The following is a 27,739-nucleotide window of genomic DNA, read 5'->3' on the forward strand; positions in this document are numbered from 1 at the left end:
AGATGTTACCTCAATCTCAATGGTACTCAACAAATGAGGTAACAGATTTTAATAGCAAACAGATGTAGTATACATCGGTATCTCTCTCTCTCTCCATATATATACATATAATGTATATATGTATATATATATTTGTAGTATACTTAATAGTATACAGAAGAGACTCTGAACTTGCCTTCCCAGTCCACAGGTCCATTTACTAAAGTAAGATTGGCTACATCTCAGGGTTCTAAGGATGCCCCTGATGTGTTGGGGATTTCTTTCTAATGTTGTGAGCTTAAGCCCCTATTCCAATGTGTTCTAATGATTGATGCAGTAATTAGCTCTCCAGCATTGTTTAACTTATTAATACCAATTTTAATGGTATATTTATTGAGAAGATATACCAAGAACAGAAGGACCAACGTTTCCTCCAACATTTGCTCTACTACTCTAGTTTCTGGGGAGAATGGATTTCAACTTAAAGCAGTTGTTACAAAGCATTTTCCCCACCAAATTCACTTCCAGTGATGGTATAGCCAATGGATGATTTGTTCCCTCTGGGCTACCCATGATCCACTTCATGTTGAATCAAGGAAGTCATCTGAGGCCTTGCTTGGCTGCCCATCACCCCTGGCATGGACTCTGATCACTGGACTTCTGACAGCTTACTCTTCTAACTTTTGAAGTTTACAAGGTCGCAGTCAACCTTATTCCATCTCTAATACTCCTTCACCTAAGCCATGAAAGAATAGATGTAACAGAGACAGAAGCAACAAAAGAGTCATATGTTCATGGCTTCATGTTGATGTGGGTGGAAAAAGCTGGCACTAGCTCTCTCCTCCCAAATGAGGTAATATTTTTAAAGTGCTTGGCACAGTGCCTGGTTTGTAGTAGGTGTTTTATAAATGCTATTCCCTTCTCCCACCCAGAGGTTTATGTAGTTTCTTGCCTCTTCACTCCAATGCAGCCAGGCAAGAAGATCTGAATTGTCATGTTTGAGGTAATGACACAAATTGTTAAACAATTAAGACAACTCTCTTCGCCAGAAATATGTTCCACAGACATATTTTGTTATCTCATGCATCATTAGCTGCCAAATGATATATATCATTGATTATAACTAAAAACAAGGTTATCCATGAGTGCAGTATGGTTTTTTTAAAAAAAATGTGACTTAGCAGCCCCATCCATACTCTATTCATGTGAAGATTATCTTTTGGTTTATTCCCATAGACACCATTTACAGAATAATTTCTTAACCAGTCACAACAGAATCAATTAGACACCTAGATTGGGGAATAGGGAAAAAGTGTCAGTGACTGGGAGCTGGTGACAAAGATGCCAAACTCAAGAAGCAGAAGAAAAATGTGAAACTTATCTTGCAAAAAAATCTCATTATCTTTTTCCAATTTGCCCAGTTTAGTGACCATGCCTATTTAGAGAAGGAATGAAATAATTTTATTTAGTTTTGGTCTGTAAATTGTACATTATTTCTAACAGTGGTCTAAACCAATTGAACTATGTTTATTTTTTTTCATATTCATCAGTTTCTTGTTTATGAACAGACTAAAAGTTATACCTTCAAACAATTTAATCAGGAAGACCTGAGTTTGTGTTCCAAAAAGGTGATCAAGTTAAAATGGTAAATACCTTTATGTTTTGGGGTTGGGGTAGTAACTCATATTGATGTATTTGTATATAAAAACTTAAATGTTGTAGGTAATGTGTTGTTCTTTCATACAGAGCAGAATTACATGGTAAAGAGACAGATTTTGGTGCGAAGCTTGTAAAATTAGTCTCTTTGCTGTATGGAAATATCATGTCTCCCCACATCTAATCTGTCAAGTTGGCTCAATAAGGAATATTCCACTGGTTAGAGTGAGGGGGCTTCATTAAGCGTCTCAGAAACTGAGAAAACTTAACAGTGACTTATAGCATGCCACCTAGAGTTCATTTTGTTGTGAGCAAGGTAGAAAATCCAATAAATGTTTTTGGAAACATTTGTATTTTTAATTTTTTTAAAAGAGAAATGGGAAAGAAACTTGGGTCTTCAAGCTCCAATTCCTTCTAGCTATACAAACATGAGAAAATCATTTGACTTGAGTCCAGTTTTGATAGCTATAAAATGAGCATATTATCTATCTCACATGGATGGCTATTGTGATGAAAATATTTTGTAAACTTTAAAATGTATAAATGTCAACTATTACTGAGCCCTTTATTCAAATGCACACCAAACTCACCCTTACAACAAAGTTGGATGGAGCTGGCTGAAATGACATAATGAGCAGATTAGCTCACTACCAGAGTAGGCAGAAAGGTGGCAGAGAATAACTCCAGTGAACAGAGAGCAAGATCTCAAATCACTGAAAAAAAAATCTTAAGGAAATGTTATTAGATGACTTTCATTGTCCTATTCAGATCAAATTATTTGTTAAGCTTCAGGTATGGACTAATTTACAAATGAATATCTTTTCCCCTATAATCATGGAGGACAAAAGAAAAAAGTCCACCAAACTTTGTATTTCAACTTGTTAAGTAATTTAATAGTTACTGAGCCTTATCTATGGACAGATGACCTCAAGATTAGAGAAGGTTTATGAAAATGAAAGCCTTTTAGTAGAGGCAGAGTATTTGCCCTGGACCAGTGCTTATCAGTCACAGGTTTACTTGTTAGGTCAAGCTTCTTGTGTTTACTCCTAGAAATTAGAAAAGTGGGCTTGATGTAAAAAAATGTTTTTAGGTGAGAACTTTTTTTGGGAAAAATTCTCAATTATAGAAATTTCTAGCTTTAACTAGCATGGGTTTTTCTCTCCCAACAGTTATCCAGTTATCCAGGCCTAGCACTCTTCTGGGTGTGTGTGTGTGTGTGTGTGTAAACATAGATAGCTGAGTAGGACTGTAATTTTCAAGTTCACAAAAAGCCCAGAGACCTATTTAACCTTTCATTTACAAGCTTCTTCAAAATACACAACTTTCATTAATTTTTTTTAGTTCAAAGATCAGTTACTCTTTCCTGCTGTATTTCTAGCCATATGAATAACTTGCAAAATGTTGCCCTATCATTCTGCAGTAACAATTAATACCTTATTCTGAAAGGTCAATGGTTTTCTTGGTGTGTGCCCTTCAGAGGCACAGACTATAACCCTTTCTTTCCCTAACATATCATTACCATTGTATTGTTCTTTTGTCTGAGATCTAAACCAGGGGGTCAGTGATGTAACTGCAATAGCGCTAGATTCCCAGCCACATTAACTCTCATGATCAGATTGTTTGTCATCCTATTTATAACATCACTACAGAGGCAGCTGGGTGGCTTAGAGCACCAGACCTGGAGTCAGGAAGACCGCAATTCAAATCAGCTTCAGGTACTTACTAGCTGTGTGACCCTGGGTAGGTCACTTAACCTGTTTGCTTCTCAGCTATAAAATGAAAATAATAATAGCACCTACCTCCCAGGGTTGTTGTGAAGATACCGCTTGTAAAGCACTTTGCAAACCACAAAGCACTAAGTGCTGGTTACTATTATTTTTATTACGAAACTCATTCAAACTGCTGTGAGATAAGGTCTGCATCCCTCCTCTGCTCTAAAACTATCACTGGCTTCCCACTGTATTTCCAAATAAGTATACATTTTTGACTCTGGCATTCAAGGTAGGGAGAGAAGTAATCTCTGTAAGGGTTTTCCACCATGCAAGCTAGCTATGAGATAGTTTTTCCTTAAGCTTTTTCATACTGTAGTGCTAACCTACCTTCCAGCCTTACTTAATTCTGCTTTTCTTTACACATTCTAAGTTCTGGCTGAACTGGATCCTTCCCTGTCCACCCTTGTGATTTTATCTGTCTCTATGCCTTTCCATGCTGTCCCTAAGCCTGGAATGACCTCTTTCAATTCCTCCTCTCCACTTCCATCTGGTGAAGTCCCTTACCTTCCTTCAAGTCCAAACCCTCCCTGACTCAAAGAAAACAGTGATCTTGCTTTCATTCCTCCTCTTTTCTCATAAATGTTTTGCTCAGATTTCTTTCCTTTATTCATACTCTCTCCCTTACAGTTATGTGTATATTTAGCCTGTTGCAAGCTCCTTGAGAATAGGGACTATGTCTTATCTATGTTCATAGTTTCCAGTGCCTAGTAGAACGCTTTGTACATAATAGTTGTTTTTGTTTTTCTTGCTGTTGTTCAGTTGTTTTCAGTCCTGTCCGACTCTTCATGACCTCATTTGGGGTTTTCTTGGTAAATACTGGAGTGGTTTTCCTTCTCCAGCTCATTTTTCATATGAGGAACTGAGGCAAACAGGGTTAAATGGCTCACCCAGAGTCATACAACTAGTAAGTGTCTGAAGTCAGATTTGAACTCAGGAAGATGAATTTTCCTGACTCCAGCCCCTGCAATTTATCCATTGCACTACCTAGTGCTTAGTAATTATTTGTTGAATTGGGTTCCATTTTTAAAAATTAACCACCACACCATATTAATATTATTTTGTCTAATATATTTTCATGGGACCAATTATTTAGACACCATAGATAGGTAGTGTATACCTATACGTATCCATATAGACATATACATACAAATATACATATGCATACATATATTATAATAAAGCAAATGCTCCTAATGGTCAGTGACTTGATGCAATAGATAACTGCAGGCATTTGCAGCTACCAAGCATTAAGAATTTTACCTTGTGCATCTATCTCTGCAAACAATTTTTCTTGTGATCTTATTAAGCCAATCGATTTCTTAATCTTTATAACAATCTTTATAAAATGCTTCCAAGATATCCCAAGGTATATTATAACCTCTACAGTATTATTATTGAATAGTCATATGACTTTGAAAAGATCTGTCATATAAAGACAGTGAATATTTTTGGAAAAATCATACTCTTTAGTGCTTGTAGCATCCTCGTTCCTTTAGAAATAGACAGTCACTATACAACTGGAATAACCTGAGAATTCCTAAGGCGGTTCTCTTGCCAGAATTATGGAGGGGTGGAGGTCATCAGAATATTCTCTGTGGTTGGCCCAGTTTCTAGGAATTGTTTTTCTTGATTCATTATAATCTGAATCGGCTCTTTTTCAAAACTCAAACCACATTAGGTTTTTTTTTTTTTTTGAAGAAACAGAACATTTTTGAAAGGAAAAAGAAAATACAATACAATTCCAATGTCTATTGCATTTGTTAAATAATCAAGTAATTCGGAAAGACAAAATTCTGAATAAATCACCATGAAAGAAAGTCTGTTAGCAGTTTCATAATTTAATGAAAAAGTATTTGTAAAAAGGGGACATTTGAAAAAGACTGAGTTTATCTTGGAAAATTGAATATATATACATGTATATATATATATGTATATATATACATATATATAAAAAACAAAATGCAAACAAAAAAATTAACAAATAAGGTTAAGAGGTAATACTTCAAACAACAATTAACCACCAAACACATACAGTAAAAACTAGCAAATACACTTTGGGGACAACACTTGAGAGCTATACAACCAAAGGCTCCTTCATTTACCTAGTAAAATCCTGTAAAAAATATCAAAACTATTTCCCTGACTGGAAATACTTTAGTCACCATCCCCAAAATGGTAAAATATCTGGAATTTGGCTGAAGCACCATTTCTGTGTTAGTTGTTGTTTTCTCCCACACACTCCTATCTGAAAGGCATGAAACAACATGGCTGCTCGGCTGACCTCTTAAGTAAAGTTATCTCAAGGCAGTGCTACCGTTATGGTATCATACTAATAAATAGCTAATGAAAACTGAAAGAAAATCTCAGGATACTTAGAGTACAAATAAGGGGGAAATTAACTTATTCATTCTGAATGACCCATGGCTTAAGAACACAAAGCATTTTCCATTAAAATAAAATATATGAAACTTAAAATGCTCTACTGCATATTTACACATGGGCACATGCACCCACATGCAGGAAATATTTTGAAGATTTAATTCAACAAAGGCAAAGTACAGAATTTTATATATATATATGTGTGTATATATATATATATATATATGTATATATATATGTATAATGATAAATTTAAAAAAAAACCTGAAAAGAAACAGTTGTAAGGATGCAAAATCAAATAGAAGGATGATGCAAAGCTGCCAAATATACCTCATTTCTCAAGAGAACTGGCCCTGAACTTCCACCACCACAATGGAAATAAAATTTAAAATGAAATTTTAAATTTGTCTTTAAAAATAAACACATGGCCTTTGAAAAAATATTTATTGATCATTACTATTGTGCTTTCCCAAACTAGAAGCAAGAGAATACTAAATTAAGGCTATGAAAAATACCAGAGCTGGCATTTATTGTCAGCTATGGCGCCTTTTAAATTAGGTATGCAACGTTTTTCCTGTTGGAAAAGGGACAAATACCATGATTATCCCCAGCAATAAAAAGTGTGAGGTGGAAGGGTTTGGGATCAGGAAGCCTGCTACTTCTCAAAAGAAAATGAAGGGTTTTTAGTTTGGGATATTGCTTCCAATCCAAATTTGATAAGCAGCTTAATATGTCCATATGTGTTCAACATATGCTTGCAAATTCTGTTTGGCAATAAAAATGTGCTTCAAAATAAAAGCAAACACACAAAACCGTCAGACAAAATGAATTTAGTCAAGCTTATTATTATTATTATTATTATTATTATTTTTAAATACCAGGTATAAATAGCCCCGAGGGAGAGAAGGTCTCATTTGAGGGAGGGCCCTGGCGTCCTCCTCCATGATTGCCTCAATTTAAACATCAGAGCATTTTCCTTTAAAGTAGTACCTCTACTTTTGTAAACACTATCCACAAATTAGCCATTTGTACTTGTTAGCCGGGTAACATATTTACAAGTGCATTCCCCAAACAAGCATTCCTATATACAGGCACCAAAAATTAAAGTCCTAGAGGGGTAATATTTACAGAATAAAGCAAGGTACTATGAAGAGAAACACAACCTTTTTGCAAGGGGGTAAAGAAAGGGGCTTATATAGAGGTCAGTGAGTTTGGCAGCATCCATACTGTTGTTCTCTTGGTCTCTACTCTTAAGACAGTTTACAGATTTCCATAGAATTAGAAACTGGCGGAAGAGCAGGACCTCAGTTAGGTACTACTAGTTAGGTGCTGTAGCAGCAATAGGAATGTAGTTGTAGTGTCTGCAAAACATACCCTCCTGCAATCCCTTAACAAGCAAGGGCTCCTAATTCCTATGGCTACCAGTGGCAACCCGGCACTTCAATTACTTATTGCTAACAATAAGTCTTGCTGAGAACCTGGCATAATGAAAATAGGTTCCTGAAGTAAAAAATCAACCAAAAGTATTTTTTGAGCACCTACTACATGCTCAGCTATTCCATGGTCTCTCTCATGCATGCATACACATATATCACATACATACACACACACACACACACACACATTCCCTATAATAGAACTAAAAACAGTTAAAAATCTGTAGACTCCTATATGTCCTTGCAGAAGCTGGGTTTGTAAGTCTTTTTAAAACTGCTGGCCAATTCACTGTTGAACAATTATTTCACCCTTTTCATTGCATTTTCTCCTAACATAGGCATCATATTTTAGAATCCTTTGGTGTCTAAGTTTGCACCAATACACTGGGATTATATAAATGTTGATATAGCCTTTCAAGTTTCTAATCACCTTTGCACTGAACTGTGGGAAACCATATTTGTCTTATTTCTGCTGCGACAATCTCTTCCAAACTCCTTGGAAGGGCTTTCCCTGTCTGAGCTGTTTCTTCTTATCCTGATTTGTTCTTTATTCTCATCACTTTCCGCTTCAGAGTCACTAAGTTCCAAATCGGGGCAATACCCATCATTTTCCTGATATGGTGCTCCTCCTGTTTGATACTCAAGAGTCTGCTTACTCCATAAACGTTCCTTGGTGTTAAGTCTTCTAGTTGACTTTTCACAGCATCTGAGGTCTTCTGTGGTCCTCACCAAACTATTGGTTGCCTCTTTAAAGGACCTACTGAAATGTTCAATGGAAGATTTTCTAAAGCTGCTCTGACTAGACAAGTGAGTGGAAAGTACAGGCTCTTGTTCATAGGGAGTCTGACTAGAATTGTCTCTTTGTGTGACATCCCCTGATCTGCTGTTGCCCATCAAGCCATTGGACTTTGAAAACCTAGAGTTCTGTTGTATTTTCCCATTTCCAATGGAAGACTGTCCCTGCAGTGCAGCTTGAAGGGCCAAAGGCTTACCGAGAGACTGCCCACGATGGAACTCAGAAGGCTGAGCTAGACCAGAATCTTTTGCTTCGTTCCTAGAGTGGCTGAGACTGGCTAGCAGCCCATTGCTCCTGCTGTCATGGGAATACCTGGAATAGGATTTCATTCTCATTTCAAATGTCTCCTGGGGAATCTGCATACTTTTTTTATTGTAATTTGGGGCTGAGTTGCTATTTTCATCAAGTGAGAGAGGTCTGTTACTGGCTTTCATTGAGTTGTTTTTGGAATCTCCCAGTGTTGATTTAGGCATTTTTAACTTTAAGGTTATTCTTGGAGGTGGGTAAAACAATGTGTTTTCTAGTGCACTTGTCAGAGGATGTCCTAAAGTAAAAGAAAAAGATTCAATTTAGTAGGCAATTTACATTAACAATTGATATCTTCATAGCAGAGCAAGTTCATCAATACAAGTATTAAAGAACACCAATTTTTTTTTTAGAAAGGACACATCTTCAGAAGAGATGGCTTGTGATAGTGGTAGATGGATTAGACCAATGATTACTGATTTAGCTTCCAACTCTCAATTCTCAGTAATTATATACATACACAAACACACAGACCTCCTTCCTCCTCTCTCCTTCCTCTCATATTTCCCTTTCTATTCTATTTTGAAAATGAAATCAAGAAAAGCACTCTTAAGATGGAGACTCACCCAAAAAGACATTAAGAATTTCATACACAAATCATCAGAAATGATCCAGAGATCAGGGGCAGCTAGGTGGCACAGTGGATAGAGCATAGGCCTGGGAGTTAGGAGGACCTGAGTTCAAACCCATGTCTCAGACACATAACACTCGCTAGCTGTGTGACTCTGGGCAAGTCACCTAACCCCACTGCCTCACAAAAACAAAACAAACAAACAAAGCCAGAAATCTCCCTTCCCTGAACTTTTATGCACTTTAGCATATTATTTCACTTCAATTCTTCAAGGTAATACCCTTTCATTGACAGAGATCCACCTGGTGGCAAGCAGAACTTAATTTTTAATGTCTTCTCTCCCACATTAGGAGTGTAAGCTCCTGGAAAGTAGAGGCTGTCTGACTTTTCCTATGTGCATCACCAGTGCTTTAGCGCAAAGTCAACACTTAATAAATGCTTTTTCACCCATTCATTCACTCAATCAGTACAACAGCAACAAAGCCTTAGTAGCAATGAGTTTTGTGTCTGAAAACATTTATCACCTGGTGCCCAACCTTCTGGCAATGAACCTCTCTTAATCAGGCTGTTCTTTGGATGACAGACTTGTATACCATCACCTGTCTGAACTCGAAGCCTTTCTAGCTTAGAAGGACCTAGTGAACTTGCACTCCACTGACACAACCTTTGAGACCTAGGGTCATCTACTTTGCTTCATGCCCTAATGAATCCTACTATAAATGCTTGATGATTTTAGATGATTAAGACAAATTTCCCATAAAGTCAAACCAAACCCAAAATATTACAAATATTTTCATTATTTTAGAGGGAGAACTATTTCTTCTTCTTTTTTTTTATTAAATTTGTAGTTTTTAACATTCACTTCCATAAGATTTTGAGTTCCAAATTTTCTCTCTTCTCCTCCCTCCCCCCATCCCAAGACGGCATGCATTCTGAATACTTCTTCCCCTAATCTGCCCTCCCTTCTATCTCCCCCTGCTTCTCTTATCCCCTTTCCCTTCTATTTTCCTGTAGGGCAGGATAAATTTTTATACCCCACTGCCTGTATATCTTATTTCCCAGTTGCATGAGAAAACAATTTTTAACATTTGTTTTTAAAACTTTGGGTTCCAAATTTTCTCCCTTTCTCCCTCCTCACCCACCTTTATTGAGAAGGCAAGCAACTTGATACAGGTTATATATATGTAGTCATGCAAAACACTTCCATAGTAGTCATGTTGTGGAAAACTAACTATATTTCCCTTCATCCTATCCCACCCCCCATTTATTCTATTCTCTCTTTTAACCCTGTCCCTCCTCAGAGCTGTTTGCTTCTGCTTACCCCCTCCCCCAATCTGCCCTCCCCTTTATCATCCCCCTGCTCTCTTATCCCCTTCCCCCCCATTTTCTTGTAGGATAAGATAGATTGAGGGGGAACTATTTTTATTTAGTATTAGCTATCCTGGTTTTGTGAATTTGATGCTATTATCAATCCTGGAATTACCACTTCCTGACTAAATGTGAAAATTCTGGGATGGGTACATATAGGCAGACAGAAAGGAGTCATTATGCCTTTCGGTTACAGGCGATAGGTTTCATTCTTGGCTGTATCAGGCAATCTATGCCTCAGTTATTCCTTGTAACTTATAACTTTACTTTCTCTATATAACTATTCTGAGTATAGTGAAATACAGAATAACATCAACAAACAATTCTCTCTATTTGTATAGGAATGTGTATTTCTCAAAACACTCACTTGATTCTTACAGTAATCTCCTGAGAAATGTAGGACAAATATTGTTATCACCAGTAATTAGAATCTACCACAGAAATGTTACTGCTAATTCTGCCTCTGCCTCTGAACTCCCCAAGCTTTGCTAGGTGCCACCAAATGCCTTGTCCAAGCCAGAGAGCCTGAGCAAGCTCTACTACCCCCGGCTGCTGCCACACCATAATCAGAGAAAGTCCAGGGACAAGAGGCAAAAAAAAAACAAAACACTTTGATGAATCCCTGGCAACACAGAGGTGTGTTCCCCAACTATAGAAACTCTTCAATTCCTGATCCATCCAGCTCTAAATCCTACAAGAATTCTTTCAGATCCTTAGGTAAAGTGTCCAAATAATTACAACAACATGCTGAGAGGTAGTATGGAGTAGTGGAAAGAAAGTTGGTCTCATAAAGAGGAAGTCCTGCCTCTGACAAGCTCTCTGGGTGACTTTGGACATCTTCATGTCCCAGGAAACTCTCTAAGACTTTCAAATGCAGTATATGAGCTGATTAGCATTGGTAAAGGGAGTTTCCTCATCAGAGACTGACCCAATCATAATACTAGTCAGTGGTTACCTGTAGCAATTTCCTGGTTAGCAAGTTGGACTTGAAAATTGAAGATCTGTTCATGAACTTTGCTGTGGGACAGTTTCAGCTTCTCTCTCCTGCTGACCATGTAGCAGAGGTTTCTGACCTAGAAGCCCAACCACCCCCCAACAGGCAAGGTTTAATTTGTGTGAAGCATTTCTAGCACTTGGGATTACAACAAATATAACGGGGGGGGGGGGGGGGGGGGAGGGCACAACATAAGAACTAGCTAGTAAAATACATACATAATAGAATCATATGGAAACAACACAAAAAGACATTAGGAATTTCATACATGAATCATTAGAAATGCTCCAGAAATATCCCTTCTCTGAACTTTTATTTACCTTAGCATATTATTTCACTTCAATTTTTCAAGGTAATTCCCTTTCACCGACAGAGATCCACCTGGTAACAAGCAGAACTTAATTTTGAATGTCTTATCTCCCCCATTAGGAGTGTAAGCTCCTGGAAAGTACGGTTTATCTGACTATTTACATCCCCAGTGCTTTAGCACAAAGTCAGCACTTAATGCTTTTTCATCTATTCATTCATTCACTCAATCAGTACAACAGCAACAAAGTCTTAGTAGCTATGAATTTGTGTCTGAAAACATTTATCACCTGGTGCCCAACTTTCTGGCAATGAATCTCTCTTAGTTCGGCTGCTCCTTGGATGACAAACTTGTACACATCACCTGTCTGAATTCAAAGCCTTTCCAGCTTAGAAGGACCTAGTGAACTTGCACTCCACTGACACAACCTTTGAGACCTAGGGTCAACTACACACAGAAGTATGCTGGACCTAGCTCAAATCACTTTGCAAGAGCTGATTGTTAAAATTTCAGGGTTTACATTTACAACTCAAAAATCAGCAAAGGCTACAAATCACAGCTTGATTTATTGTTTTAGTGATTGGCTCGACTTAAGAAAGTAATGGAGAAAATGTTAATAATGCAGATTAAACTTAAATGTGTGTTTTGTATACATTCCATTCCCCAAAAGTTGGTTGTTAAACATTTGCTAGCATCCCCTAACTTGGATCAGAACTTAAGTGGAGGCACTTCAGTATCATTCTCATGTGTATATATATATGTATATGTGCATGTATATACACACACAGAGACACGTATGTAAAAAATGTCCACAGAAGATATAATTAATACGAAGTAAAGGTTTAAAATCGTTGCCTTCCTTTTAAAACTTTTAACCTAAAATCTAACTCAACAGCACTTGGACCAGACTGAGTGTAAAGAAGTGTTAGATTAGTGAGGCAGGAGAAATGGTATAAAAAAGTCTGTTAGAAAGAAAAGAGAAAGGTTCTTCCCACTGTGACCTCTGCTAGCATCAGTCATGCACAAATTATGTTCATCATAAAACTCCCACAAAAAATTTTCATGGAATGAGTCTGACTCAGTCTGAGAATTACAGTCCTTTTTAGGACATTAGGGAAATTATCTAACACCTTTTTGCATAAATGTAATTTAATAAGTTGAGATTGCTAATAGCTTGAAAAAATCACAGCTGGTTAAGTACTGAGTGCCGTCCTACCATGGCCTCCTGAGTGAGCAAGAGAGGATCCCCTAGATTTAGGTGACCAGGCTGGATTAGGTGACGGATCTCCAGAGCCTGAGACAAGTTTTGGAAATGTGGAAACCAGTATTTTGCTGACTTCTCTCAGGCATAACCTCTCACACCCAATAAATTATTACTGTAGTTGAAACCCAACTTAAAATTTTTCACAAAGATGTAGCTATGTCAGGATGAAACAGAACAGAGAATATGTTAAGTTGTAGCTTATAGCACTTGGCAAGAAGGTCTCGGTTGTCCCTCTGCAGGACTTGCTAAAGCAGTTGTAAATTGGCATATGCCCAAGTTTTTCTCTCTGAACCTATGGGAACCCATAATTCAGTGTACCTTCTTCCCTAAAGTAAAGTAGATTTACCTACTGTCAGTCCCACCCTCCTTGGGGGGGAGAGTAAAGGAAGTCAATTTACAGAAGAAGGTAAGATGAAAGACAGTTGTCCGTATCTTCAAGAAATTAATTAAAAATTTTAAATTGACAAGACTTTTTTAAAAAAAATTCCCATGGATGTTCTAATTTGCTCCCAAGGAGTAAGGCACTTGGGAGGATTGCATTAAAAACTTTATAGTTGTGCTTCTCAGAAGTCTAGATAAACTATCAAATTAGTTATGAGCAGTATATTTTCCCCTAGGGTTACTTTTTGTTATTATATTCAGGGATAAACCAGCAGCTTTATAGAGAATTACTGACATCTGATCAGATTAGCAAATTGTCAAGTCTATCCCTACCCCTACCCCCCATTTTATAACTCCACACATTCAACCTCTTTTACCTACTTCAATCTTTTGGTTATGATAATTAGTTTACCTTTACTGAGTAGTGAGTAAGGCAAAACTTAACTTGACAATATCTTAGGCAAAACTATCTCAGAATTTCATTTTCAAGTTCAAGAAGCACCAGAAAGGCACCAGGTATTGTTTTCCCAAATCATAAACCGAACATTAGAAAAGTAATTTACTAAGCTGAACCCACTGTTGGTCTGAAAGGGTGATGCTGGCTAAATGGGTGAGTGTTTAGTTAACTGACCCTGAGAGAATTTCAGAAGTTTAGGTAACTAGGCTGGATTAGGTGAAGAATCTGGAAGGTGGGTTATCTTGGCACACAGTTCAGGGCCCTGCACCTAGTAGGTACTTAATTAATTCTTGATTGATTGATCTTAAATACAGTCAATGGGAGTTCTTCCTTCTTAGTTAAAACATAAAACAAAACAAAAACTAAAAAGACCACCTCAGCCCTCAACCCCGGCCTGAAATCTTGGTGTCAAAGGTTCAACAAATACCAGCATGGAGAGGAAAAAAAGAAAAGCTGGGTAATTCAGGGTGTCCCAAAAGTCTTGGCACAGTGTTAAGCTTTGAGACACCTTATATGACTTTTCTGACTGATCTTGGCTATAATGGTAAAAAAAAAAAACCATAAAAAAAAAAATATGCCTACAGGTTTGACATAAATATAGTTATCTTCTGTTCAGGAAGTTATGTGGTACAGCAGAAAGAGTGCTGAACTTTGCTTATGAAGATTTAAGTTCAAATCCAAGTTCAGACACTTACTAGCTATGTGATCCTGGGAAAGATATTTAACCCTCTGCCTGCCTCTGTTTCCTCATCTGTAAAAAATAAGGATATAACAGTCCCTACCTTCCAGGGTTGCTGTGAGGATCAAATGAAATAAAATTTGTAAAGTGCTTAGCCTGGCACATGGTAAGCACTATATAAATGTTAGTTATTATTATTTTTATCATCATTATTATCATATTATATTATCACATATGTATAATAGAATATAGAATGATGTATATTATATCACATTGTAATATATAACCACAATGTAATGATATTTAGTTATAATTAATTTATATTATAATTAATAACAATAAATAATATTTGTAAAGCAATCTGTAAACCTTAAGGCATTATAGAGATGATAGCTATGATGATGATGATGATGATGGTTATTATTATTTAACTATGAATTTTTTTTTTTTTACTACTTGCCCAAACCCAAACACTGATAAGCTACTTTTTGCAGTTTCAGGGAAATAAGAAGGTTATAATAATGCCCAAAAAAAGGCAATATTACAAACAATTTTAACAAGAACAGTCTTGTTTTCTATTGAGCTGGGTATACAGTTTCCTTCTTACTTACCCTCTCGAGATCCTGTCTCAGATGCATAAACATTCTCATGCGGGTATGAATGCTATCTTCTTTTGGCTGCACTAGGCCATTTTCTTCATCCTCCTTAGGAGGAAATAATGGCTTATTAAAATTACTTTTTCGTTTTAATTTCCAGTAATTGTAGATGAAGTCCACAGCAAGTTTAGGGAGGCCAAGTTCTGCAGCAACGTCCTCTACTTTTACCAGGGAGTAGAATTCCTCTTCTAGCTCTCTTAATTTCTGGGCCCGCAGACTGGTTTTCTCACTTTCGATCTGGTTCTGCTCACCGGTGCTGTGGGAATGATCCCTAGCATCAGTCAAAGAGCTCTGCTTATTTTTGCTATGCTTGAGGCAGTATGACTTGAATTTGACTTCATCCCCATCATCAAGGATAGTCTTCATCTCCAGGCTATGCTCAAATGCACAGGTGACATGAAAGGCTGTGATACAGCTTTTTACAGAGCACTGAAGGAAGAAAACAAAATAAAACTCAGCATCAGCCAGGGGGAAAGGAAAATACACAAGTGTCAAAAACCAAAACAAAACCAAACAAAACCTAAAGGCTTCCAAGAAGGGAGAGATTCTATTAACACAAAGCTCATCTAAAACCATGCATTGACAACACAAGCTTTAACAGGACCTAGGGAAGTAATCAAACCAATCCCCTGAGAAAACAAAATACCAGTCCCATTGGGATCACCAAAGCAGATTATGGCTTTAAAAGGTTGGAAAAGATAATTAGTAGTTATAGCTTATTTTATGTTTGGGTTTTTAAAACAATATTTGTTATCTATCCATGCGAGTGTCACTTCACAGAAAAGGAAACTGAGGCTCAGAGAGACTGTGATCTCCCTGAAATCATGTATCTATTTAAGTAGCTATCACTCTTCAAACCCAGACCATTGGATTCCTTGCCCAGTGTTACTGCCACTACACAAATATAACTAAAATGTGCCAGGAATTGTTTCATTGTTCTCTAAAAGCACAGGATCACAGAATCATAGATTTAGGTCTAGAAGGAATCTCAGAGGTCATCTAGTCTGAACCCCTCAACCTACAGATGAGAAAACTGAAGTCGAGGAAGGCTTTCCCAAGGTCACACAGATAGGATGGCAGTAAAGGTGAACCCAGGTCCCTTGACTTCAAATCCAATGCTCTTTCCACTGTATCATTTCCAAGGTAGCAGTTTAAAGTAAATACTTTTTCAAAATGATTTCACAATGTCTAAGATTACTATTGTTTGTTACTTATTTTATTTCAGGAAGATAAACATGTGTTTTCATGACTGATTTTTTGGGGGGGGGAGAGAATGGAAGAAAAAAAGTTAATGTTTTGGGAAAACATGGTAGGGGAATCAGAGTTGAAATGAACAGATCTTTTCATTCTGAAATATTGTATATATAAATAGAGATCATTTTATTGTTACTTTTACCCTAGAACTTTGATGACTAAAAGGCTATCAAAGGTGCATGTTATCAAAGGTTAACAAGGTACATGACCTTGGACACTAATAGATTTTATGGTTACATTTTGGGTCCCTTGCTCTTTCTCTTTAGTAACTAGTTAAGAGTTCAAAAATCAGAAATCCACTACCTGAAAAACCTGAACACAAACTTCAAACACTTCCAAGTAGACAAGCTTAATTAAATCAATTCTACTGATGTTGTTGTTGATAATTTTCGGTCGTGTGACTCTTTGTGACCCCATTTGGGGTTTTCTTGGCAAAGGTACTAGAGTGGTTTGCTATTTCCTTCTCCAGCTCATTTTACAGATGAGGAAACTGAGGCAAACAAGGTTATGTAACTTGCCCAGGCTCACACAGTAAGTGTCTGAGGCCAGATTTAAAGTCAGGAAAATGAGTCTTCCTGACTAGCCTCTGCACTCTATTCACCTCACCACCTAGCTCTTAGTAATTGTTGAATTGGGTTCCATCTAGGAACTCTATCTATTGCCCTCAATTCTATTGATAGCTGAGCTCTAAAGAGCAGTACTAAGCAGAGCTACAAATGCAAAATAACTCTCCAATCTATCACAGGACCATGTATTTAGAGCTGGAAGAGATCTTAGAGGCCAGTTAGTCTGCTTATCCAAACTCTTCATTTTACAGATGAGAGATTAAGTGACTTGCCCAAGGTCACCTAGGGTAGTAAGGAACAGAGCTTGGATCTGAAACCAGATAATGATTTCCTCTGACTCCAAAACCAATGCTCTTTCCTTTCCATTGTACTATGCTGTCGCCTGATAGCAAATATACAATGGTGAATACTGTAGCCCTAAACAGTTACATACAAGATTAATTAAAAAACCATTTTTTCAGTCCTACTAGGTGCAAGGTGCTGGCTCCCTATCACTTCTAGGATCAAATATAAAGTCGTCTGGTACTCAAGGCCTTTCATAACCTGGTCTCTTCTACCCTGCCAGTCTGTTTATACCTTATTCATTCCCATGTACACTGTGATCCAGTGATGCTGATCTCCTTGCTGTTTTAAACATAAGACACTCTTGACTCATGGCATTTTCACTTGTTACTCCCATACCTGGAATTCTCTCCCTCTTCATTTCCACCTCTTGGCCTCTCTGGCATTCTTCAATTTTCAGCTAAAATTCCACCTTCTACAGGAAGTCTTTCTCAATTCCCCTAGTGCTTTCCCTCTATTGATTATCTCAATTTTTATCTTGTATATATCTTGTTTGTACATAATATTTTCATGTTGTCTCCCCAGCCCTTAACTACAAAGGACATATGAAGGAAGATGCTATCTGTATCCAGAGGAAGAACTGATAAATGCAAGTATGTAGAGAATGCCATCTCTAGGGCAGGGGGTGAGGAGAGGGAAGGAGGGCAAAAAAGGGAAAAAAATTTACATGATAACTTTATTACATACTTAAAAGGAATAGCAAGTTGTACATAATAGGTTTGCAGTTTCATGTGCAATCATTTTTTTAAAAATTATACTATGTTATGGAAATGCTTTTTTATTCCATAAATTAAAAATAAAATAAATAAAACATTTTAAAAAGAAGCTGTTTTGCTTAACTTTTTTTCTCTGCTACAAGGAAAGATTCAATGTAGTGAGTATTGGGAAATGATTGTGACATTGAACAAAAACCATCTATAAAATTTTGAAATAAAACAAAATTGATAATTGATTTTAAAAAAGTAGAATCTTACCGACGATACAAAAACAGAAACAAAAACCCCCCCGGCCTTAAGAAGCTTACATTCTACTGATTCTACATCCAAATTACATTTGTAGGCAAATGATTAGAACTTTTACTAAGCAGATTTATAAATGATCTTTGTGATTATATATTTTGTGGTTCAGGGCTAGCTAAAAAAAAGTATAGTGGGCCCTTGCTCACAAAGATCTTATCTCTTACATGTGAGCTGAACTCCTATATATGAGTGATTGGCTAGTCCCACAGCATTTAGTAAAACTTCAACCTATAGAAAGGTTCAACTATAAGGCAGGTTGCTGTTTTCTCAATTCAGTCTGTTAGAGGAGAGAAGAAACCATTACCACTAGATCTTGGCTTTGGATCGTGGAGCTATGACAGATTCCTTATAGCACACATTCCAGAAGGGAAACTTTTTTCAGATGTAAGAGTTAAAATGATAGTGGAAGCCAAAAGGGAAACTGGAACTAAGTGCAAATGCCCAGTTTAATGCGTTAGAACAAAGTTTATGAATTGGCAGCACACAGTTTTGTATGTCACCACACAGGCACTCGAGGGTTAAGTTACTCCCATCTTTTCCCAGTTCTAGAATTGGGATACTCCAGTTCTCTTAGGAATGTATCAGCTGAACCCTTCATGGATGCCATCATCCAAACTATGACTTCTCTCTCTCCGGCTGCCTGCTGAGAGTTCAGGCAAGCCTGACACAAAACCCAGGGTCATCTCATTAAAGCCTGCACTGTGACCTGTTAGAATGGAATAATTAATAACATACACTAGATTAGGTAACATAGAACATAAGACTTAAGAGAAGAACTTCAAAGCCTTCAAGAAAACCTTGGATTTTTTCCTCCACCTCTCCCCAACGTACTTTACCAATTCCTATTTTCTATGGGATGAAATAATTAATGCTCAACATTCCCTATTATTATTCCTATATAAGCCTTTCGGACAATGTTGAGGATTTTCTATCATTTACAGAATTCAGGGGGGAAAAATAGCAAAAATTAGTTTAGGATTAAGGAGGATACTTCTTGGAAAAGTTTGTTTTTGTTCCTAATAAGAAAGAAGGCCAAGCCCTGTGGTACTGCCAGAGATTCCCAGGGCCATCATGCAATTTTATCCAATCCATGACCCAATGGAATTATAGATACTAGTCAAAAGTTTTGGCTAGTCTTCCAGGATAAAGAGGATGGAGTCCAAAAATCTTTCTTGGTTGGTCATATTCTGCTACCTCTTGGCTAAGATGTCAGACTCCCATTAAAAAAAAAAAAGACACATACAGAGGATATTACTTAACACTGCACTAAGGAATACTTGGCTCTAAGTGTTCTACAGTGACACAATTTTTTTAAACTATGAAAAGGGGAATAAAAACGATCTTTTCAGTTTAAAGTTCTAGAAGGTACAGGCACAAATATGAATTAATCAAAAGAAAAGAAAATTACGTGACCAGGTGCTTAAATAAAATATATATCCCTCAAGAAACTATAAGTAAAAGAATTAATCTAGTGTCAAAATATAAATAGCTGGATGCCTACATACTGAAGTGGTTGAAGGGAACAACTTGTTCTTGTCACCAACAAAATATTCTTATTCTCATATCTGCCTTAGTTTCCTCATTTGTAAAATTGGAGTAATAATAGCTCCTAGCTCCCAGGATTGTCGTGAGGATCAAATGAAATAATAATTGTAAAGTGCTTAGCATAGTGCCTGGCACATAGTAAGTGCTATATAAATGTTAGTTGTTGTTGTTATTATGATTATGATTATGATTATTATTATTACTAGCTGAGCAACCCCTGCCAAGTCACTTAACCTCTGCCTGCCTCAGTTTCTTTATCTGTAAAATAGGGATAATAATAGCAACCTCCTCCCAGGGTTGCTGTGAGGATCCCTGTAGAGGAAATATTTGACTATTTTTTAATTTTAATACAACAATAATAACAACTGAAATTTATGTATTACTTTATGGTTTACAAAGGTCTTTCCTTACACAACCCTTTGTATCAGATATTGCAAATATTATTACTTCCAGTTTACAAAGGAGGAAACCAACTCTCAGAGAAGTGATGTGACTTACCCAGTGTCAAACAGGTAAGATTCAAAACCCAGGTCTCTTGTCTTCAAATCCAATAAGTCTTCCATTATATTCTACTACCTCTCATAAACTGCATGTGAGCAAATGACTTCCCATCTATTTTTAAAGCTGCCATATGTTTATAGATCTTTTTTTTTTTTAAGATGAAAAAGGACCCTGGAATTAATTTAGGGAATTTTCTTCTACTCTTGTGACTTCAAAGAAGGAAAAAAAATGTTTATCAAATTAGAACAAAGACCTAGAACTCAGACTTCTTACCCAGTATGTAAACTCTCAGTAAGGTTTGATATAACTAACTTCATAAAGCCTTCCCAAGCATCCTAGGCTGAAGGGTTGAAACTTTCCTCTGAAATCTATCAGTGATTATTGTTGCTAAAATGTGTTCTGTAATTAATCAAGTTATACCTTTAATTCAACACTTATAAAACACCTAGTTATATGCAAGGGACTTGGCAAAGATTAAAAATAACACAATCCTTATCCTTTAGGAGATTACCTATGTTCTATACCATGTTTACAAATAAGTATGATACAAGGCTGAAAGTGATGGGGCAAAGGAGTGGTCCATTCAAAGTGTTATGACAAATTTGAGGAAGTGGAGATTATTTGGTGAGATGGGGAGTGGGGAAATCAAGTTACATGAAGGAATTGGGTTTGAAAGAAGAAAGACTTCAACAGATACAGAGGGATTTGGGGACAGAAGTCTATTCTAGTCATAGGGAATAGTGTGAACAAAGGCACCAGAGACAAGAGAAAACTGGAGAACTGTGGAGAGTGTCCAGTTTGACTAGGACATAAAATAACGTGAAAGGATAAGAGGTAAGCTGAACAGGTGACTTAAGACTAGATTGTCTGGATGAACCAAACTAGTTTTTCTCAATCCACAGGCTATCTGTGTCTTAGTCACATACCTTTCTCCAGTCGGTTCCCCTTCCCTCTGCCCTGCCTCTTTTCCAGAAATCCCATTATCTGTAATCTTCTATGCCAGGGGCCTCCCTATCTAGCTAATTGATGTCTCCCAGTCTGTGACCTCAGAGGTGGGAAACCAATCAGACCTTACAAAATGAGACATACCCAGGGTTACTATCAATTTGCCTGAGCTGTTCTGGTCCCAGAGCTGCCTTGATACACCTAATAAAGTTTACTCCCAAAGTTCTAATGAGCACGTAGTGCAACAATGTGCCAAGTCCTGAGAGCAACCTCTTGGAAGTTCATCATGGATTCACTTCCTCTGTCATAGCTTGAAGACCAATGTGCCTGAGGTTCCCTGGAGATATTCAAGGTCATATAACTTTCCTACCTTCCTCCTTCTCACTCTGGAGGTGTCAGTGGTGACCCCAGAGAGAGAGACAGAAACAGAGAGGTGGAGGGAAGGGCAAGGAAGGGAGTTAGTAAGCTGCTCTAATACTCTTCTCTTGTTGCTCTTCCTATTCTGTGTTTTTCTTGGGAGTCTCCAATTAAGCCATATGGCCTTCCCTTAAATGTGGGGAAAGTCTTTGTTGCTTTTAGCATTGACTGAATGTCTAACCTGATCCTTCTGGGAATCACCTCTAACTACTAGCAAAGGACCTCAAAAGGAGTTTAAACCTTAATAGGCAATGGAGAACTACTAAAAGTATTTGAGTAGAAGAGGGATAAGATCATAACTGAATATAATGATAACTTAGGAATGAAGACTGTTGGGAGAACTAGGGTTGCCTGAAGGTAAGCTCTGTGATTTCATTAGTGTAAGGAACTCTTGATAATGAAACTCCAGCAACCATTCTGCCACTTAACAGTCTTAAAAAGTTGCCTAGGATCACTAAGAGGTTATTTGTCAGTCACAGCATATGTCTGAGGTAACACTTGAACCCAGGCTTTCCTTCCTCTAAGCTCAGCTGTCTATCCACTCTGCCATACCACCTCTCTGGAGACTAACAATAGTCCAAACAAGAACTAAATTGGTTGCAGTGAGAGAAAAGATAATGTGGTAGTAGAGATAAATACTGCCAGAAAGTAGAGAATGTGGTGGCTGATCAGAATGTGTGGCTGGATAGAGAAGGAAGCATCTGAGATTCAAACCTCAGTGAGCATCGGTAATCTGTCACTTTATACAGATGATATTGTTCTGTGACTTAGTAAATGATCTTCAAGAGATATTATAGAACAACAACAAAAAAATCACCAATCATCATTTCGTAGGCAACGTGATGCTAAACCTCTACACACTGAATAAGGCTGCTCATAGGACTGACAGATAGCATCTGTCCCAATAACCAGCTTGGTAGGATCTGTCAAGGATTAAATCAAGATTTTAGCTAAAAAAAAAAGTAAGGAAATTAAAAATAACAATTTTTGAAAGAAAAAAAAAAGCTTTCTGTTAACTGTGTAGTTTGCTATAGGGTTCCCTAACATATGTTAAATCTTATTACTATGAAGATCAACAACTGAAGTCTCTTATTTTTCTGTAATTTTATTCCTATGGCTGGAGATTAGAAACAACTTTTGTTACAAGTACAGAATATTTTTATTGTGATTGTATTTGCTAAATAAGAGTAGTTGACCTATTTTCTCAAACTGAGCAGATCTGTAATAGATGGCATAAATGGGTAGACCTGATGTTTACATTGTATCTTCATCCATTACCCAAACTAGGATAAAATTCAAAATCAAAACAATATCGATATTATATGTAGCATGCGCTGCTGAATCAAAACTAGGTTGGAAAGTTGCCCATATTTATGGTTTTAGTAAAGAGAAAACTTTCTGAGACATGTTCTTTCTGCATTTCCAATAGGATCTGATTTCACCCCCTGCCTTTTCTCTTTTCCCTACCAACTAGAGTAAATTGTATGGGTTCATAATTTTTGAGTTCAGGCTTCTCCCTCATCTTCAACACAGTTGCCAAACTTAAAGCAAAGATGTGACTAAGTCATCCCAACCCACCCCCACTCAAAAGTCTTTTATAGCTCTTTATTGTCTCCAAGAAACTAAAGAAGAATTAAGAAGCCTCCTGTTGACTGGGTGAAAGAGGAGAGTATAAAAGCTGGCTTGAAACTTAACATCAAAAAAGCTAAGATCTTGGCAACTGGTTCCAACACCTCCTGGCAAATAGAGAGAGAAGAAATGAAAGCAGGGTAAGATTTTATGTTCTTGGGCTCAAAGATCACTGCAGATGATGACTGCAGCCATGAAATTAAAATATGCTTGCTCCTTAGAAGGAAAACTATGGAAAATCTGGACAGCATATTAAAAAGCAGACACATCACCTTGTTGACAAAGGTCTATATAGTAAAAGCTATGATTTTTCCAGTAGCAATGTATTGCTGTAAGAGTTGGACTATAAGGAAAGCTGAGCACCACACAGTTGATGCTTTTGAAATGTGGTGCTGGAGAAGACTTTTGAGAGTCCTGTGGCCAGCAAAGAGATCAAATCAGTACTTAAAGAAACTAATTCAGACTATTCACTGGAAGGTCAAATATTGAAGCTGAAATTTAAATACTCTGGTCACATAATGAGAAAATAGGACTCAATGGAAAAGACCTTTATGTTGAGAAAGATTGAAGGGAAAAGGGGATGGCAGAAGATGAGATAGACAGATAGTGTCATGGAAACAATGAACATGAACTTGGACAGACTTTGAGAAATAGTGGAGGATAGAAGGTTCTGACGTGCTATCGTCCATGGAGTCACAAAGAGTGGGACACAACTGAACAATAACAACAACATTGTCTCCAAGATAAAATATGCAATCCTCATGTCATTGTTTAAGGCCCAACACAATTTGGCTTCCACCTAATGTTTATGGTGTTATTTAGTATGACTCCCCTTCATGCTAGCTGTTCTCCAATCGGGATATTTTATCTCCTATATCTTTGAACATATAGTCAAGCCCCTAATATGTGCAATGTGTTTTTTTCTCCTACCCATTACGCTCTCTAGCTTCCTTTAACAGTTCAGGTGTAACTTCCTATAGGAGCTTCTCTCCTGGTCTCTCTAGTGGTTGATATTCTTTTCTCTTTGAAAGTATTTTCAGTCAGTCAGTGAACAAGCATTTACTGAGGACTTACCAAGTGAGTGGCACTTTGCTAGGCACTGAAGTTGTATCTACTCAGCTCTCCCACACATTATAATCTCCTTGAGTGGAGACCTTATTTTCCTTTTAATCTTTGTATTGCCAGCACCTAGACTAGCGTCATGTGTATATAATAGACACTTAATGTTTGTTGAATTGAATCAAATTAATTATATTCTAATGCTCTGACTGATGACACTAAAAATGAATTTTTTCTTGTCTTATCTTGATAGGAATGCTCATTAGGGCACAAGTATAATTTGAGGGCTTTTACTTGTTATTTGAGTGTAAAAAGAAAGTCTTCAACAAGACATGCTGGATTCCTCAAGATTTTGCTAGATTTTCCAACAGCAATAGTTCAGTGGGGATATCTAACCTGCCAAATTCAAAAAGGCAGAAAATTACTTGTCATTCTTTTGGCATTTAGCCAAAGGAGTCTTTCTGTACTTTCTCAGGAAAGGGGAGGATTTCTTCATGAAGTATTTGGATTTGGGCTGAATGACTAAGATTGTTAACACTTGCCAAATTTACTTTTAGGGTTTTATTTTTGTTTACTTTGATTACTTAGGAAAATTAAATATTTTGTTGATATTTGGCAGCCATTTTATGGATTCTCTTCTTTTACACTATATTTGTACTTGGCAGTGCTTATTATAAATACCCATTAAAGGAGTAAGCAAAAATAAGGTTGGTACATTTTAGGTTAGGATAATACTTCTATGATTCATTCACTTAACCTAGATTTGAAAAGACAGTGATGTGGTTAGAGGACCCAGACCTCTCAGTTCTAATTTGTTATTCTTGGCATGAAGGTTCCTGGCAGCCAATGGGAGCAATGATCTATCAGAATCTCTCAGTTGGTAGAAAGAGCAGGAGTACCAGGAACTCCAGTCCTTCTCCAAGAAGTTACAGGAACTTGTGGTATTTCTAACAGCTTCCCCCAAATGAATACTTTTCTCCAGGAGTGTACAATGAGGATTCTTCATAGTCCAAAAGTCACTTTCAATATCTTTCTCTACTCCCTTTTAAAGAAAATATAATAGAGGGGCAGCTAGATGGTGCAGTGGATAGAGCTCCGGCCTTGAAGTCAGGAGGACCTGAGTTCAAATCTGACCTCAGACACTTGCTGTTTACTAGCTGTGTGACCCTGGGCAAGTCACTTAACCCTAACTGCCTCACCAAAAAAGAAAAGAAAATACAAATTCCTTGACTTGGCACTCAAGGCCCTCGATAGGCTGGAGCAGGACTTCTTAAACTTTTTCCACTCGTGACCCCTTTTGTCTGAGAAATTTTTACACAATCCAGGTATATAGGTATATAAAATAGGTATACAAATATATGAAAAAGGTATACAAATGAAACATTTGCTGATAATAAATTATGAAGAAATTTATTTTAATACAATTCTTTAGTATACATATAGTTTTACCATTTATTAAAGATGAAAGCAATTTGCATACTAATGAGATGAATGTGCTTGTTTATTTTTACATAAAGAATTAAATCTTGGTGGAATATTTGATACTGCAGGACACAGAGCATCTTTGATGTTTTTCAGAGTTGACTGATATTTTGATTTTATAGTAGTCAATGCTGAGAATGCTGCTTCACATAAATATGTGGCACAAAATGGTGGAAATATGTTTAGAGATATTTTAGAAATTGTTGGAAATTCTGTCCTAATTCCATGCCAAAAATCATTTAATGATTTTTTTTTATGTACAGTAAAAACACTGCAATTCATAACATATAATAGTCTTGAATCTGAGCTGAGGTGTTTCTGGCAGTGTTTGTTGGTGCTTTGTGGTGTGACTGTATACACAGTGCAAAGTGTGCAATGTTGTATGTTCAGAACTAAGGATGCAGTGAAGCTGTGCAATGCAACATGGCAGCAAATGCTGCCAGAAATACCTCGGATTCATAATGCATTTGATTTTGAATTAATTTTTGGTCATTGCATGTTCAGAAACCTTTTACTGTTGCCAACTTTTTAATGATCCTCACATTCAGCTATATGACCCCATATGGGGCTGCAACCCACAGTTTAAGAAGTGCTGGCCTAGACAAATTTCCAGTCTTATCACAGTAGTCACTTTACTCTTTGTCTCACATTTTATATTCTAGTCAAATTTGGTTGCTCAAGATTTCCTAATCTCATTTCCTGATCCTATCCAGCCTTGGTTCCTTTCTTCATGTTATCCACATTTGCAATGGTTCTGTCCAATATTTCTTCCTATTGAAATCTTTGTAGCTCTCTGAGGTCCAGCTTAGGTGCCACCTCCTCCAGGAAGCCTTCCCCGAGTCCCTCAGCCAAAAGTGATTTTCTTTTTCTCCAATTTCCTCATACTGCTTTCAATTCTACTGTATACTTTTAATTTGTATCATATCTATTGTCTTATCCCACCTACTCCATTGTAAGCTTCTTGCCATTTGATTCTGGTATCCCCAGAGCCTTGTATAGTATGCTACCTATAGGTGCTTTAAAAATGGGTGTTGAATTGATTGTCAAAGAAGTCTCATTACTTTATGTTGTACATCCTTCTAATAGGGACATACCTGAATACAAGCTCCTGTCTTTAACTTGCATAAACTGCAGACTAAGGACCACCGGCTAGGTGGGATGTGAGAGACTTTTGTGATTGGTTCCATCCTTTCAGGGCAGGCAATGCTGACCTGAAAAAAACAAAAATACGACCATCAATTATCCTCTGAGTTCTCAAAGCACACCCTATACAATATAAATTATTTCATAGGAAGGTAAGAGTTTGTAAAGATGAAAAGATGGAGTGAGTCTTGATAGGGATAAAAACAAACCCAGAAACAAAAATAATTTGCCCCTAAACACTGTTCAGGTCAATCATTTTTGGCAAAGGAAATAATGTAGTGTCCCAAAAATTTTAGTGTGCTTTTAAGCTATTTAATAGCTTTAAGCTATTTAAGCTTTAATAACTTAAAACTGCACTAAGACTTTTGGGACACTGTACATAGAAGGTGGCTAGAGAAGATAATAGTGTGGCAGTGTGATGGCTGTTATACAAATTGGGAATATTTTATTTGGTCAGGGACTAACAGAACTTGAGAAAATGGAAGAGGTAGCAGAAAATCTCACATCATTACTGTGAAAAAACTGATACTCTAGAGAAGTAAAATGGTTTTATATAATGGGAAAATGATCACACATAAATGGAACAGTAAAAAAGATATATTTTAAATGTAAATCCTCAACCTGAGTTCAAATCTTCTGTCCCTGACAAACTGTGTAACTTTGGACAAATCACAACCTCTCGGCTTTAATTTTCTCATCTCATCAAACAGAAGGGGTTTGATTAGATGGTCTTAAAAGTTCCTTATAGCTATAAATTTATGATTTCATCATAAGTTATGTCTTGCCATTCTAATATTGAGGCTAAAAGGATTCTTGAAATTTTTTATTCCCAAGCA

At 37.0% G+C, this 27,739-nt stretch overlaps 1 protein-coding gene across 6 annotated transcripts in view; it reads right to left on the reverse strand.

Moving 5' to 3' along the window:
• Window positions 1-5,227: 5,227 nt before the first annotated feature.
• The window catches only part of JADE3 (jade family PHD finger 3), a 187,936-nt gene continuing 165,424 nt past the window's right edge, over window positions 5,228-27,739 (reverse strand). For all 6 annotated transcript variants that reach the window (XM_027859476.1, XM_027859472.1, XM_027859475.1 and 3 more), the window contains 4 exons: window positions 26,855-26,971; window positions 14,957-15,430; window positions 11,219-11,336; window positions 5,228-8,562 (listed from right to left, as the gene is read on the reverse strand). In XM_027859476.1, the coding sequence (XP_027715277.1) occupies window positions 7,649-8,562; window positions 11,219-11,336; window positions 14,957-15,430; window positions 26,855-26,971 (1,623 nt within the window). In that variant the 3' untranslated portion in view covers window positions 5,228-7,648. The remainder of the gene's footprint in view (window positions 8,563-11,218; window positions 11,337-14,956; window positions 15,431-26,854; window positions 26,972-27,739) is intronic.

The sequence above is a fragment of the Vombatus ursinus genome, unplaced genomic scaffold, assembly GCF_900497805.2.
Source record: "Vombatus ursinus unplaced genomic scaffold, bare-nosed wombat genome assembly UNPS02014168.1, whole genome shotgun sequence".
NCBI classification, from domain to species: Eukaryota; Metazoa; Chordata; class Mammalia; order Diprotodontia; family Vombatidae; genus Vombatus; species Vombatus ursinus.